Genomic DNA, 16249 nt, shown 5'->3' with positions numbered 1-16249 from the left:
GGGTTTAATGATCTCAAATGATCTGGCCTTCTGATCATAAGCCAGCATTTAAGTTGATTGTATTTTTGTAGTCATTCTAAAAAGTAAGTGTCAGCAGTAATCCAGAGCTCGGTGTGTGGTGTTACAGGAGGTTAGTGCACAGTGTGGGGGTGAAGAACATCCTGAGGTGAAGAGGAGAGCATTTCTGATGAACTGATAGAAGAATAGATGAGAGAGTAATATGTGGATAGAGAGAGAATAAAGATATAGCTGAATAGATAGATAGATAGATAGATAGATAGATAGATAGATAGATAGATAGATAGATAGATAGATAGATAGATAGATAGATAGATAGATAGATAGATAGATAGATAGATAGAGTTCATGGATTGATGGCTGGATTGTTGACAGGATGCATGGATGGATGAATGGATGATGGCTGAATGGATGGATGGATGTTTCGATGGATGACTTGATTGATGGATGGATGAGAGAGTAATAGGTTTATAGAGAGATAGATAGAGAAGATAGTTGAATAGATAGATAGAGTTTTCTTGAATTGTGTTTATTGTTACTTCTTTCTCTCCTCTGTGGTGAATATTAGGGCATGTCTTACCTGCACACCAGTAATATAGAGATGCACGGGAGGCTCAAATCCACCAACTGCGTAGTGGACAATCGCATGGTGGTGAAAATTACAGACTTTGGCTGTAACACCATTCTAACCCCAGGGAAAGGTCTGCTCTTCTATACAGCACGCTTTCGTTGTGTTTTTTCAAACAAATGTTAAAAACTGTTGAGTCGAGGATTTTCATCACTTCTCTGTGGATGTTTGTCTGACAGACCTGTGGACCGCTCCTGAACACTTGCGGGTGATGGGGATCTCTCAGAAAGGAGACGTCTACAGTTTCGCTATAATCGCTCACGAGATCATTCTGAGACAATGTCCTTTCTACACGGAGAGCTGCTCTGATGTGGCAGGTAACAACTAACCCCCCCATCAGGTGCTGCTCATATTAAAATCACGTCTCACCTGCTATTTAAACTATGTTAAATTTAAAAAGAAACATGAACACAAAGTGCATCGTGTTCCTCGCAGGTTCTTTATTGCTTTATTGTTCATAGTTCTCACTCGTTCATCATAAATAAAAGCCAGTCTCTCAGGTGATGCTCGTTCACTTTCACATCTATGCATCATTCAACGTAAACAATGGTTTTAGAGATATTTTTCCACAAATCCTGATTCTAAACCTAGAGCCGTCCCTCTGAAACACAGAAAGCGAGGGCAAAATGAAGGACACTGTTGAAATGATCCACCACAACTCATAGAGGTGCATCCCAGATTGTATTTGAACGTAAAAAAGAACATGTCAGGAACAAGTTTGAGGTAACATTCTCTTTTCTTTCCTCTAGAGAAACTCTACCGGCTTCAGTGTCCCGGTGGACCCATTGTCTTCAGACCCGACCTCAACTTTGAGACTGCTGGAGAAAGAGAAGTGGAGGTGAGATGTCAGACACCATTAAAGGACCTTGCTCAGGTCCAGGAGTGGCAGAGAGTGGATTTGAACTCACGACCTTCAGATCCAAAGTGCAATACCACTAAAGTGAAACAGCTACCAAACAACAGCACAGACACAAACAACAATACAGACTTGTAGCAGACGTTAGAAAGAATGGTTTTGACCCAAACTGGCACTGTGTAACCATTTTCCATTCCACTGGTGTACATTATATAATAATAATAATTTCTCCCTAATTTGCCTAATTTCCCCCTATAATTTACATATTTTCTCCCTATTTGCCAATAATTTGCATAATCCCTCCCTAATTTTGCCAATTCCCACCCACTAGTCTGCTCTCTCATATCATAGAATCAAATCATCTATTTATCCAAGTGTCTTCTTGGATAAATAGATGAGGGAAAAGGGAAAAAGTTATTTAATAAAACCAGACGTTCTTTTCCTGTTGTGTCTGCAGGAAGTTAAAGCTCTACCTCTGCCAGGTTATTCTGTATTTTATGTGACTTTAAGGACATGCCTCGGTCTTTGTAGCATTGTGATAGCGTAGTGTCTTGTGATTTAGCGACGAGAAATCAATATCAAATATTGCTCACAAATCATTGGTCACTTTCTAAATAATAAAAGCAGTGTGTCTACTAATAATTAGATATAAATAAAATAATTTTTACAGACGCAATTATGTTAAAAACGATACATTGCAATAAAAATGGCAACTTGTATCAGATACACACTTTTTTTTACTTTTATGGACCGATGCAAAGCCCTGAATCTTACGTTCTTTAGTGTAAACTAACTTCATGAGCATCCTGAACAAATGAAATGAAGTCCTTCTGTTTCTTTTCTTGATCCACGTGTAGCTGTATGTGCTGATTAAGAACTGCTGGGACGAGGATCCTGAAAAAAGGCCGGACTTTAAGAAGATAGAGATCTCTTTGGGGAAGATCTTTAGGTTTGTTTGAGTCCCGATTTAAGTCTATTCCAACATTCTTTGACTGAAAAAGGAGGACATCTCGGTCCTATGGTAGGTCATTGAGATTTGGCCGTTCAGTGCTTGTATGCGTGTGTATTTGATACAGTAACCTGCATGACCAGGCCAACGCCAGCTACATGGACAATCTGATCCGACGTCTGCAGATGTACTCGCGCAACCTGGAGCATCTGGTGGAGGAAAGAACTGCATTGTACAAGGCAGAGAGAGATCGAGCTGACCAGCTCAACTTCATGCTGCTGCCTGGGTGGGACAAACTCGAGCACACATGGAGTAAATGATGTAATCTCCAGTGTTGCATTGTATGTTTTATTAAAACTTTACGGATCATTTTCCCCTACACGCTCACAGGCCTGTGGTGCGCTCCCTGAAGGAGACGGGTTGTGTGGAGCCGGAGTTGTTCGACGAGGTCACCATTTACTTCAGCGACATTGTGGGTTTCACCACCCTGTGCCACTACAGCACGCCCATGGAGGTGGTGGACATGCTGAACGACATGTACAAAAACTTTGACAGCATCCTCGACAGCCATGATGTCTATAAGGTACACACACACACACACACACACACACACACACACACACACACACACACACAGATATATAAATATATATATCGAAATAATCAGGAGGAATGTCCTTTGGAAAGATGATACACAACTGGAGCTTTTTTTGCCGAGGCATGTTAACAGACGGATAAATGAAGCTGCTGTGAAACATGGCTCGATGGTGTTCTGGGGAGGCTTTGCTGTGTCTGGTATGAAGAGGCTTGAATTTACAATGGAATTTCCAGACTATCAAGTTTGGATCAAAACATACACAGCTTTAGAAATCTCCATTTTAGTTCTCATGGGTTCTGCAACAGTATAATGACCCAAAATTACTTAAAGTATTTAAAATTAATTAAAGAATGACCAAGAACAAAACAACTGAGCAACAGAACAACCGTGCATGTCTGGAGAAGGTACTCTTCAGTCCTAAAACAGCTGGAGCAATTTGTATTTAATGTGGAATAAACGATGATGTTCGCCAATTCATTTTTGTCCGTTTCGAATGATTTAAAAGGGCCACCAATACATTTGTCCTCGTCTCTATAAAGACGTTATAAATCAATACTGTATTTCTTTTTTACACGTCTTCCATCTCTTCATCTTCTAAAAGGTGGAGACTATAGGTGATGCGTATATGGTGGCGTCTGGTTTGCCGCGCCGGAACGGGAACAGGCACGCGGTGGACATCTGTCACATGGCTCTGGATATTTTGGAGTTCATGGGAACATTTCAGCTCCGGCACCTCCCGGGAATCCCGCTGTGGATCCGTATCGGCGTCCATTCAGGTGCACAGCTTCACACCTTCACTGTTCTTTCAAAGTACGGCAGAAAAATGGCCTCCTTTAAAAATCCATGTACACTGTATCGACAAAAGTATTGGGACACCAGGATTTTCCAGACGCGCTGCTCTCAGTTGTGGGCAGTGCATTTCACTACTCAGTGGTGTCAAATTAATCCACCTTTTAATACCATCATTATGAAGCCACAGCAATAGAAACCATCAGTATTATAATGAAGTGCAGTAGAACAGAGCGCTGCATCACACACACAAATCTCATACAGTGAGAATGGAAGTTATCACCAAAGCAAGAAACACAATAAACACAATAAACACAACTCAACATGTCTCCTTTCACTGGAGCCGCAGCAGCACCTCCCACATACATCATCGCAAGAAGCGTCGATATTCACCTCAGAAAATGACCTCAGGTTTTCCCTGCACTTTTTTTTTTCTTTTTGGGGATTCGAAATAAATGGCAAATTGTTGGTTTTTGCGCAAATTCTACCGGAAACAAAACACAAAAGTATAAATGGTTTAAGAAAAAGCCTAACAACCGTTTTAAAATGTTTCGGCCGACTTTTCCCCACAACGTCCATCTTTTCTTAAAAAGTCCAAGTGCATCTGCAACCAAATCGATTCTTTCCGCTCTGTCAGCCCTTGCGGAATGAAAAAACAGATTTTAAATCCACACAAGTTTATTTGAGTTGTACAGTTTGCTACTGAAGTGGCGCTCTGACTGTTTCACTCTCTGACCATCCAATCAAAACAACATTATTGAATGACCTCTAAGCCCCGGTGTCGGGAACTCGAAATCTGATACGTTAAAGCATCAGCTTCATGTACTTTAAACTACAGACTCCCACAGTGCTGATTCTGAAGGCGTCACGGCAGATTACACTCCTAGCAGCAGCACGACCGACGGAGAATCTATGAAATGAAGAGAATCGACTATTAGGACTAACAGACCCAAACCTGTTCCAGCACGATGATGCCCCTGTGCACAAAGCCATATCCATGAACATCTGCTTTATATGGGTTGAATGTGGTGGAAGATCTCCTGCTATAAACACTATAGAACACTTTTGGCATGAATGTGAACGCCGACTGCACCCCAGCCCTCCTCACCTTCTCACCTACATCAGTACCTGACTTCACTAACACCACTGTGACTGAATGAAATCTCACACATCTCCACACAATCTAGTGGAACATCTTCCCAGAAGAGTGGAGCTCATTATAAGTAAATATTGGAATGCTTCAGTGTCCACATACTTTTGTCACACAGATCTAAAGAAGGTGAAGGTGCAAAGTTTTTGTGTCACATTGTGTGTATCTTGATGTGGTGTGTGCAGGACCCTGTGCAGCAGGTGTCGTGGGGAATAAAATGCCACGTTACTGCTTATTCGGAGACACGGTGAACACTGCGTCTCGAATGGAGTCAACAGGACTACGTAAGAAACACACACACACACACACACACACACCCACACACACACACACACACACACACACACACACACACACACACACACACTTATACGAGGGGTTTTCTCAAACATCCAAAATAACCATTAATAATCAGCCATTGAACGTTCCACAGTATCAAGTCTACACATGGCGTCTTATTTCATTCGCTCATTTCGTTGAATTCTCTCCCAGCTCTGAGGATCCACGTGAGCCAGTCCACCATTAACATCCTGCAGAGGACAGACTGTCAGTTCGAGTACGAGGCAAGAGGAGAGACGTTCCTCAAGGTGAGTGTCAGAACGGAGAGAGTCAGGACTCGCATGGAAATGCAGACCGTATTAGTAACCATGGTGTCATTTCAGGGGAAGGGAAAGGAGATGACGTACTGGCTAAAAGGTGTAACAGGACAGAAGTACAACCTGCCCAGTCCTCCAACAGCGTAAGGAAAATCTTTAGTCTGAATGAAATTTGATTCGTCACATATACGTACATTATATTATTACAGCACGGTGAAATTCTTATCTTCATGTATCTCAGCTTGTTTGGAAATTGGGGTCAGAGCACAGGGTCAGCCATGTTACAGTGCCCCCTGGAGCACAGAGGGATAAGGGCCTTGCTCAAGGGCCCAAGAGTGTCAGCTTGAAGATACTGGGGGCTTGAACCCCACTGACCTACAGATCATTACCACTGAGCTTCCACTTTTTCAGTACTTGGTTTCTAGCAGTCGTGTATAAAAAATGCGTTTAGATATATTATGGCTTTGCCCATATAGTGCAGCTCTAGAAGGTTCTAGCTACCAGTACATTTTTGACCATCTTGAGAAACAACTTAAACAGCAAATTTGCTATGGTTACATTTAGGGTTGTTTCAACTTGTGAACAGTGTTTTTGAACTACAGCCATCAGGTCTGGAAGCACCAGAACCCCCAGAAGCACCAGAAACCCTTGGAAATGTGTGTAAATTTTACAACAAAACACGTTACATTGCAAGCACACACTCACTCACTGTGAGTTTCGGTTTCACAGAGAGAACTTCCAGCGTCTGCAGCAGGACCTGGCCGATATGATCGTCTCCACGCTCGCCAAACGAGGGAACGAGATTAGGAAGACTCTCTCGACACGCCAACGCCGGAGCCAAAGACACGGCAGCGATGGATTCCCAGAGTACCTGCACCTGACTGACCCCAGCACTTACCTGTAGCTTTTGCTCACACGCACACACACACACACACACACACACACACACACACACACACACACACACACACACACACACACACACACGGACAATGGGATGGAGTATATCTCCAACACACCCATTCTGAAATGGTGACCTCCCTCCTCATGTGAACGCAGCTCTCATGTGTTCTGCCATATATATTTTACATAGTATTCGATATTTTCAGTGGTCTAACATGATGAAATCATTGTGGGGTTTTTCTTCTGGTTTATTTAAACTAGCACAAATTTGTGACATGATTAAAATCTATACAAATAAGAACATCTTGGAATATCCTAGAAATACATTCAACTAAACTCACACATGGAATTCACTTAGGCGATTATACTTTAGATCAAACTATCCATTCTGAAGAGGAGGAGAGGGGAAGAGAGCTGTAGGTGAACTGTATATAAACCGTGTATTTTTATGTTTTATATTAAGCGTGTCATGCCTTAATATCGTATGTTGTCATATATTCATGTTAACGGAGTCTCCACAAGAGGGCGCTAGTGTGGTAAACTAAAATCCTTCTACAGGCAAGCCATAGGTGTGGAAGTGTTTTTTTGGTAGACTTTGAAATAAAAGATACACCTGAGAATAAGATTTGTATTGGAGCTTTTAGTGTTGCTTTAATAACCTCCACTCCTCTGGGAAGACGAGTCTGGGTCAGGAGTTATTTACAAATTTAAAGCAATAAAGTTATATTTTTAACTTTTTTGTAAACATTTAATGTGGTATTATGTTCTATTCTGATTCTGCAACCGTTTCAGATTTGTTCTTTCCTCATTATTTTTCACTCAGTAGCCCATAATGATAAAGTGAAAATAGAATTTTAGGAATGTCTACATTTATTTAAAAATAAATTGAGATATCACATGTACATAAGTATTCAGTCTTCATTTCCTGTACAGTCGAAACTTCTTCGGCAGCCATTACAGCCTTGGGTCTTTTTTGGGAAAGACCCGAGGAAAGCTTTGTGCCCCTGATTTGGGGGATTTTCTGCCATTTTATGGCAAGTGACCGCTTTCATGTCTTTCCAGAGATGTTGAATAGGGTTATAGTCAGGGTTCTGGCTGGGCCACTCTAGGACATTCATGTTCTGTTTTCCTGTTGTCATTGTCTGCGTGCTATGGGTTGTTGAAGGTGAAGCTTCAGCGCTGAGGTCCTGAGAGCCATGGAACAGGTTTTTATTGAGGATATCTTTGAGACCAGTTCTTAGAAGAATCCTGGTTGTGCCACACTTCTTTCTTTTCATTTGAGAATTTTTAGAAGCCACTGTGCTCTTAGGAATCTTTAGTGCAGCAGAATATTTTGGTTGCCTTTCCCAGACCTTGCAACAACCCTGTCTCTGAGCTCCACAGGTGGTTCCTTTGACCTCATGGCTTGGTTTTTGCTCTGATGTCAGCTGTGTAACCTTCTATAGAGAGGATTAGTGTGTCTTTCCAAATCATATCCAATCAATAAATCCACAGGTAGACTCCAATCAAGGTGTAGAAACATCTCATGAACGACCAGGAGAACTGGGAGGCACCAGAGCTCATTTTCAAGTGTTGTTGCAAAGCGGCTGAATCCTTCTGTCCATGTGATATTTCAGGTTTTTTTACTTTTTACAACGGGTCAAGAGCTCAGACTTCTTGCAGCTGAACCAGACGTCTTGCAGTAAGAACAGGTCCAGTGTTCACTGCAACCAAACACACACTCATTAAAACATGTTCGCATTTCTACCATGGTCATTCTACACACCTGATGCGTGTGATTTGCATGTCCGGGTTGTTTTCTCTCACCTGATCATATTTTCTAGTAACTGTGGATTGTGGCAGTGATGATGGAAAGCACGAGGACATTTATTACAGCACACCAGATCTCCATCATGATTGCACTTATAACACAAGTCATCATTTTTTTCATCCAGCTAGGGTGGAGAAAGTACACACACACACACACACACACACACACACACACACACACACACACACACACACACACACACACACACACACACACACACACACACACACACACACTTTCAGTAAATTATACAGATATCACTCAACGGCTCTAATCTAAAACTTTAAAAGTTTGTGGACACCTGTATATGATTCAAATTAGCTTAATGAACATTTAATTCCACATTTAGTCTCCATTTGCTGTTATAAGCAGCTCCAATTCTGGGAAGATGTTCCAGATGTTGTGTGAGATTCCATTCAGCCACATGGGTGCTAGTAAAGTCAGGTTCTGATGCAGGTGAGGTGAGGAGGATGGCATTCTATAGCGGGAGATCTTTCACAAACTTTCAAATCATGTAAAGCAGATCTTTAGGAAACTGGCTTTGTGCACAACATCTGGGACAGGATTGGGTCTCCTAGTTCAAGTGAAGGGAAAATTTGATGCTACAGCATCCAAAGACATCAGATACAATTGAGAAGAAGTGTATACGGCAAGAAAAGTCAGGGGTTCCAATACTTTTGGCAAAAGTTAATCGGCCCTAAAGCCATTCCTGCTTTGGTTATGATTAAAACCTTGAACAGAAGGATGTACCTCGTGTAGAAGTTCTCTCGTGCAAATGGGACACTTGCAGTTCACCGAATGAAGCTCCAACTCGCCGCTCTGGGAGGAACATCAGAAACTAGAATGAGGCGTAAAACAGGTAATTTTGAACTAAAGCCGGTTTTGAGATCTCAGCTGTAAGACTCATGGGTGGAGCTCTAAACCTCATCAGCCTCATGGCTCAAGGTTTTTAGATTTGTTCATGACATTGAAATACGTCACAACTCAGTACCTTAAATCTTAAAATCTGCACCAAATCTGGATCGATTAAAGGCAGCCATGTTTGTTTAGTCACATTTCAAGTGCATTTTATTTAGTATGTGTCTGATCCATGGATCTCACCATGATGAGTTCTCCAAGCGGCTTCTTGTCGCGCCTCCTGATGTCTCGTCTCCAGTTTCCGTCCGTTTTGTTGCGCTCGAGGAAGTCCTTGGGGGTGAGCCAGGCGTCCTGCGTCCTGATGCACTTTCCACAAGTCTCTAAAACGCAAGAGTTACAGGTTACTCAGTTCTAATGATACCAAAATAATCGTTTTCTTGCACGGAGCTGCTGATTTCTCAAACCCTACTGGTCAGAAGATGCTCTTTTTGTCTATAAACCTCTTGCAGAACCTCTAGCTGCTGAGGGAATGACTGTTTAATCGCTGCTATAACAACCATGTACCAAAGCGTTCCACTAGTGTTACTAATGACTGGTTACTAGTGTAACTAAAAATGGATTAAAAAAAAAGATAGCACTACAGTTATTTATTACATTAATTCTGGAGAACATCTCAGGAGCATGACATTATTTGAAAAATATAAAATCCATGTTATTGGAAGCGAATTATTTCTGTATTACATTTTTTAAATGAATTTTTAATTTAACACACACACACACACACACACACACACACACACACACACACACACACACACACACACACACACACACACACCTGTAGCAAAGCGACTTTTATGCAAAACTCCTTTTTCTGAAGAACATGTAACTTTAAAAGAGCCATCATCCTCCTCCTCCTCCTCCTCAGCTTTATTATTGGCGTCATCATTTACATCTTCATTGCCATCATCATCGTCGTCATTATCGTCGCCATCGTCATCATCGTCGTCATTATCGTCATCATCAGTGAGATCACTGACGAGATCGATATCACTGACGACATCATTGCCATCATCATCGTCGTCATCATCCTTCTCATACGGTTGATAATTGGCGTCATCATTTACAACATTTTCGTTGCCATCATCATCGTCGTCATAATCGCCGTCATCATCATCGTCATCATGGGCGTCATTATCGTCATTAGTGAGATCACTGACGACATCTTCGTTGCCATCATCATCTTTGTCGTCATTATCGTTGTCATCATCGTCATAGTACTCGCTATCGTCAGCGCTGCTGTGGGACCCCAAGCTCGAGTGTGAGGGGAATGTGCGATAGTCTACGAGTATACAAAGATGTGTGTGTGTGTAAAATTTGTCTTCATGTACACTGTTCAAAGGCACAGAAAATTCTATGACCCAACACTTGTTATAAATGGGGGGGGGGGGGTGTCTAATAACAGACTTACTTTGTTTATGTCCTGAACTTCTTCTGGGATTAATCACCCTCTTAAACACAAAAAAAACAAACACACACACACACACACACATTTCACTGGTCGATCAAAACATCATGTTCTACCATCGAGTGAGAATAAACAGAAACAGGAAGATGGTGTGAGTTTTGGTGGAACAGGAGAGGAAGCTGCAGTACCTTTTTATCCTGCAGGCGCTTCATTTTAAACGACGGAGAGGAGAGAAATCGGTGCTGCAAACGACACGACGTACAGAACAATTACATTTACAGCATTTTGGCAGAAGCCCTCAATCAGAGCTACTTACATTGATCCCATTTTTACAATTGAGCAACAAGGGGGTTAAGGGCCTTGATCTTTTTCAAGGAACCCATGATCTGGTCTCAGAGAATTAAATGTGGCGCATTTGGGAAGATGAAGGAAGTGTGAGAGGATTGAGTGTGAGACATCTAAAAGGTGTGAGAGGATTGAGTGTGAGACATCTAAAAGGTGTGAGAGGATTGAGTGTGAGACATGTAAGCCATGTGAGCTGTGAGATAGAAAAGAGTATAAGACATGTGAGAGGTGTGAGCTGTGTGAAAATTGTGAGAGGATTAAATGTGAGAAATGCAAGATGTCAGATGATAAGAGGCATGAAAGGATCGAGTGTGAGACGTGAGAGGATGTGAGAGGATTGAGTGTGAGACATGTAAGAGGATTAAGTGTGAGATTTGTGACATGACGTGAAAGGTGTAAGAGGATTGTGTGTGAGATGTGTGACATGACCTGAAAGGCGTAAGAGGGTTGAGTGAGAGACATGTGAGAAGCTGTGAGAGGATTGAGTGTGAGATGATTGAGAGAATTGAGTGTGAGACGTGTGAGAGGACAGAAGAGGATTGAATGAGAGACGTGTGTGAGCATTGAGTGAGACATGTGGCATGATGTGAGAGGCGTGAGAGGATTAAGTGTGAGACGTGAGAGAATTGAGTGTAAGATGTGTGAGAGGATTAAGTGTGAGATTATGTGAGATGAAGTGAGATGATGAATCTTTACATGTATAAAGGTTTGCAGTGGAATGTTACTGTGATAAATGCTAGTTTTCCATTTCTTGTTTTTCTCCTTTCCTCCAAACCTCTCAAATTCAGTGGGGGTGAACCACGAGCCACCAGACAAGATGCACTGCTCTTCTACAGGAGGAAATGGAGGGAGAGAGGGAGGGAGGGAGGGAGAGAGAGAGAGAGAGGGCATTTCATAAACTGAATGCCATATACATGATATATACAGAAGAATGAAACACTGTACATATGATCACTTCATTTGCCATCTACTGGAAAACTGCACAATTCAAGTCATTCCTGTTTTCATGTTCTAGCAGCTATAAACACTCGATCCACTGCCAAACTCAAACTTTTTTTCTCTCCTCTGTTGTTGATAAGGCTGAACTGACACTTCTCGTCTTTTTCGTCTTCTAGAGCTGCTCGAGACGCTGTGGTTTCTCTACTTGTGCACAGTGATGAAGGATTTGTGCTGAAATTAGGCTTGAAACTGATTTATAAACACAAAGAATTAAATGCAGTAAAACGTACTTTTGATGTACTTGGCTTTGTGCAGGAAGCCTTGTTTATCTCCACACATCACAGGAAAGCTGGCTTGATCTTTCAGCTTTTCACCCAATCGCTGAAGGGCTGAGGGACCTGAAATATACATATATACATGATTACAAGGGACGGGATCACATGGGCCTGGTTTGGCTTTTAAAGCTCAGAATTAGATCTTTGAATTTCGCAATGATTCCTGTAATCCAGTAGATTATATGTAATGCCTTTATTTTAAACCAGTGACAAAATGTTTTTAGACAGGACTAAAATACACAATGAACAAATTTCTAATTAATATTTCTAATTTAAATAAGTAATATTTGATAGATAGATAGATAGATAGATAGATAGATAGATAGATAGATAGATAGATAGATAGATAGATAGATAGATAGATAGATAGATAGATAGATAGATAGATAGGATTCAGGAACATCTCCTTAAAAGCTCTAAGATCCATTTTGATTGCGGAGAACCTCCAAGTACCGTGCAAGCTGAACTGAGTCTTGTGGGCGTGGCTACAATTTGTGCAAAATTGGATTTTCGTGCACTACATAGTGCCCTACATAGAAATGCAGAGAGACAGAGATTTGGCCTCTGATAATCTACTTAAATGAAGGGAATGTGTGTTTTCAGTGTTGTATGTTGAGGTTGAAGGTTAAATTTAAATTGCTACTAATGTGAGACTACTAATCTCGAAAGTATTGGCACCTTGGCTCTATATTCGGTTTTGTGTCTTAGTTTCTGCGCCTAAATTTTGGAATGTGCACTAAAATTCCACTCCTTTTGTCCATCCAATTTTTCCAGGAGAACCTTCGGAGAAGCTCCTCATACATTTATAAATAATGCTTTGTGAAGGGAAAGTGACCAAAATACACACAAACTTTCTCTAGTAATAAAAACAGTCTTTGAAGTGACTTACTGATTCTGAATCTCTTCCTACGGGATGCATGTTGAGTGTACGATGTCCTTCTATTACCGCTGCTCTTCTTCGCCATAGAGCTCCGTTTCCTCTTCCCAACTCGAGGCCAGTTCAAGTCTGAATCGCTCGAAGACTCCTCGTCATACATGTCTAACACCACGATCTTCAGCAGGCCTCCTGAACAGACGACTGGGGTTAGTTTTTTCCATCTTAAAATAGTTACAGCTCATTTTTAAACCTGTTTCTCGTGGTCTCATCATCATTTTCTCGCAACCTAGAAATTCCAAATGTCTTCTTGTGATCTCAACTTTATTTTCTTGTGATTTTGTTATGTTGAGATCACAAGAATATTGTGAGATATCCGTGATTAGTAGTCATAATAGCACTGTCTTATATTATGCTGACCCAGAACATTCACATTCTTATTTTAGTTTTCTTCTGTTGCACACCCAAACTGTCGCCTTTTGGTATGCGCCAAATCTGCGTATTGTTGCTTTTCCTAACGAATAACATGACCAGATATTGAGTTGTTATCGTCAACCGTTTTTCACACTGACTTTCCCGTCCCCTTCGCTATGGTATATTTTCGTGTGTGACACAATAAAGTTTTTATTAAGACTTCCCCATGTGCACATAGAAGAGCGGAGATCGAAAGGAAAGGCTGAACTCGGGGGAATCCTGTCCAGACGACAGAGGAAAAAAACTATTCCTTACAAATATTAAGTTGTGATCACGAGAAAACATAAATATATTAATTTATCAAATAAAATATTATAATGTATAACCTGTTAGGACTTCTGAAGATGTATAGCACACGCCTAACAAAACATTACTGAGAATATGTTTGGTTGGAATAAGAAATCCAGTAGATTCAACTCTTATTCTAGAGAAGTTCTGGTAATAACGATGATCCATTGACCTATTTTATGCCAAATTTTTGTATTTGGCATAGACCCTTAATCCAGAGGGACTTCAAAATTCATTGTATAACTGAGTAATTGAGGGGTAAGGGCCTTGCTCAAGGGCCCAGCAGTGTCATCTTAGGTAATGAGGTTAGGGTTGAGGTTAGGATTTGAACTCATGACCCCCTGCTCAAAAGCCCACCAACAAAACCACTAAGTTACCACTTACCTCAATAATGTTTCCTATTGTGCGTTTGCATGTTTATATTGCAGTATAATTTTATGGTAGCGATGGTAAATCCCTCTCTTTCAGGAAACAGTACTCTGTGCCCATTTCTGGAGCAACTCTGTTGGAATACATGTTTTTACCATCATTTGCATAATTTTCTCTATTGTGGTGACTAGCCCAGATGATCTTAGCTTCTCCTTTCACCATGACATTCCATTATCTCCCTTCAATCTCTCAGGCTGTAATGTTCAATCTAGATCATGTTGTTCTCCCTTTGTTTTTTTTTTGTTCAAGGCCATTGCATTTCCTGTAGACTGTATGATGATGACGCCTACAGAAAAGGTATTTCGTCAAATAATACGCCATTAGCAATGCGCTAGTGGGCAACAAACAGAGCAAGTTGAATTTTTTCACTGGCTATTGTGGATTTTATGTGTATGGAAATTTCTTAAGATTTTTCTTTTTCCTAATTTGAATCCCACATACCGGTATTTCTTTGTGTAGCTCTTTTCACCTTTGTGGTATTTAAGTTTAAGTTTTCGATCAATATGCCATGTCGCATTTTTATTGTCATGTCAGTAGACTTAGGTTGTAGCAGGAAAATCCACTGTGAGATGGTCATCCGAAATTACAGACAGTGTCAGAAATATCATTGGTCGGAAAGAACATAAAAGAAAAACATTTGAACCTCCCCCATGACCACTTTTTTAAGTGTCAGGACCAAAAGAAAGCACCATGACCGCCATGATCACACTGGGATCATGTCTCATCTCATGATTTATCTGGGACAGTCCAAAATCCTACAGTGTATCCCAGGCATTAATCAACCATGTTCCTGTAGTGCTTGTTTATTTATGTACAATATACACTACCCCCTGACCCACAAGCCCTCTGAATGATGAAACATAAATCTGTCCTGAAGCGTGTATGAGCATCATCATTCAGAGCTGTTAAGACCAGAAAAAGACTTTCAGAACTTCCAGAAAGAAATTTCAATACTTTTCAAACTTTCAAGGGAACTTTCAGAGCTGTTTAGACCAGTAAGGAGCTTTCAGAATGAGTGGCTGCAGCAACATGCCGGCGCAGGAAAACCACATAGAGTACATTTTTCTCCTTAGAGAAGAAAACACATCGAGAAACATATCTGCTCTGACAGATGAATGGTGTGTGTGTGAGAGACACATCTCACCTCAGTCTGAATAAAACCAAGTAATGAAAAAGTCAATCAAATTCTTCATTCATTCTTTCTCTGGAAATACCAAGCAGGTCATTTTAAGCTAGTATGTAGCCGTTCTTGCAGAAACATCTTTCCATTTTCTCCCTTTTTAAGCCTACTGAAGACAGAAAGTCCCTGGTTTGATTGAATGATACTTACACTCAGTGTGTGTCTCAAAGCTTCAGGGGTGATGGTCGGAGACTGGCAGACTCCAGGGTGCTCAATTAGGTCCAAATAAATCCAGCACGAACACACTTATAAACAGATGTCTCTGGATAGAAGTCTGAGAGCTGTGATCAGAGAGAGTCAGGAACGAAACTGAAAGCAGCTTCACTCTTGACTTCACTTCCTCTAACCCTGGTTTACATTTGAAAACTGGGTGTTGCCATGCCAGACAGCAAAACAAACTCGATGTGGAGGTGAAAAATTATGTTAGTAAAGTCTGACTGCCGCTAAAACATGTTTAGACGTGGGCAAGTGTGAACTTGATATGTAGATCTTTGCCAGCTTCTTCATTTCCACACTTACTGATAAAAAAAAAGAAAATACAAAAATCAGTATGCAAATCACTAAACACCTGTTCACTACCATTCCATTATCTCTCTGATCAAACAATTCCAGAAAATTACATGAAGAAGAAACCTTGAGAGGAACCTGACCCAAAGGAGAACCCATCCTCATCTAGACATTAGATAGTGGCATTATGAACCCTGAGAGGAAACTCATTATAGCTATATAAGTAAGTATATGAAGTTATCCATTGATCTCTGT

General features: G+C 41.0%; 2 protein-coding genes across 2 annotated transcripts in view; one reads left to right on the top strand and one right to left on the bottom strand.

Moving 5' to 3' along the window:
- gucy2ca (guanylate cyclase 2Ca) overlaps window positions 1–6811 on the top strand; it is a 20642-nt gene extending 13831 nt beyond the window's left edge. Inside the window, exons 17-27 of the mRNA XM_083545289.1 lie at window positions 587–719; window positions 826–963; window positions 1396–1484; window positions 2360–2451; window positions 2579–2737; window positions 2842–3034; window positions 3651–3825; window positions 5174–5272; window positions 5481–5575; window positions 5651–5727; window positions 6314–6811. Coding sequence (XP_083401415.1) covers window positions 587–719; window positions 826–963; window positions 1396–1484; window positions 2360–2451; window positions 2579–2737; window positions 2842–3034; window positions 3651–3825; window positions 5174–5272; window positions 5481–5575; window positions 5651–5727; window positions 6314–6488 — 1425 coding nt within the window. The 3' untranslated portion in view covers window positions 6489–6811. The remainder of the gene's footprint in view (window positions 1–586; window positions 720–825; window positions 964–1395; window positions 1485–2359; window positions 2452–2578; window positions 2738–2841; window positions 3035–3650; window positions 3826–5173; window positions 5273–5480; window positions 5576–5650; window positions 5728–6313) is intronic.
- Window positions 6812–7339: 528 nt separating this feature from the next.
- Window positions 7340–15794, bottom strand: LOC310728135 (uncharacterized protein). The gene is made up of 11 exons (XM_083545292.1): window positions 15638–15794; window positions 13132–13308; window positions 12198–12305; window positions 11665–11798; window positions 10812–10865; window positions 10627–10666; window positions 9994–10497; window positions 9399–9535; window positions 9048–9116; window positions 8294–8421; window positions 7340–8190 (listed from the first exon to the last, which is right to left on the bottom strand). The coding sequence occupies exons 2-11, from the start codon at window positions 13277–13279 to the stop codon at window positions 8127–8129; spliced, it is 1386 nt and encodes a 461-aa protein (XP_083401418.1). The 5' UTR covers window positions 13280–13308; window positions 15638–15794; the 3' UTR covers window positions 7340–8126.
- Window positions 15795–16249: the final 455 nt, after the last annotated feature.

This window comes from Silurus aristotelis (assembly GCF_946808225.1).
Source record: "Silurus aristotelis genome assembly, chromosome: 6".
In the NCBI taxonomy this organism is placed as follows: domain Eukaryota; kingdom Metazoa; phylum Chordata; class Actinopteri; order Siluriformes; family Siluridae; genus Silurus; species Silurus aristotelis.
The sequence above is the reverse complement of the archived record's forward strand: the minus strand, read 5'-3'. Positions and strand labels throughout refer to the sequence as shown.

Bases quoted from the DNA above. Each gene is read 5' to 3' on its own strand.
- LOC310728135 (XM_083545292.1), bottom strand. From the start codon at position 13,279: ATGTATGACGAGGAGTCTTCGAGCGATTCAGACTTGAACTGGCCTCGA. The intron at 10,667-10,811 runs GTACTGCAGCTT...TTTGTGTTTAAG, and splicing joins AGCGCCTGCAGGATAAAAAG to AGGGTGATTAATCCCAGAAG. The intron at 8,191-8,293 runs GTGAGAGAAAAC...GTTTGGTTGCAG, and splicing joins TTACTAGAAAATATGATCAG to TGAACACTGGACCTGTTCTT.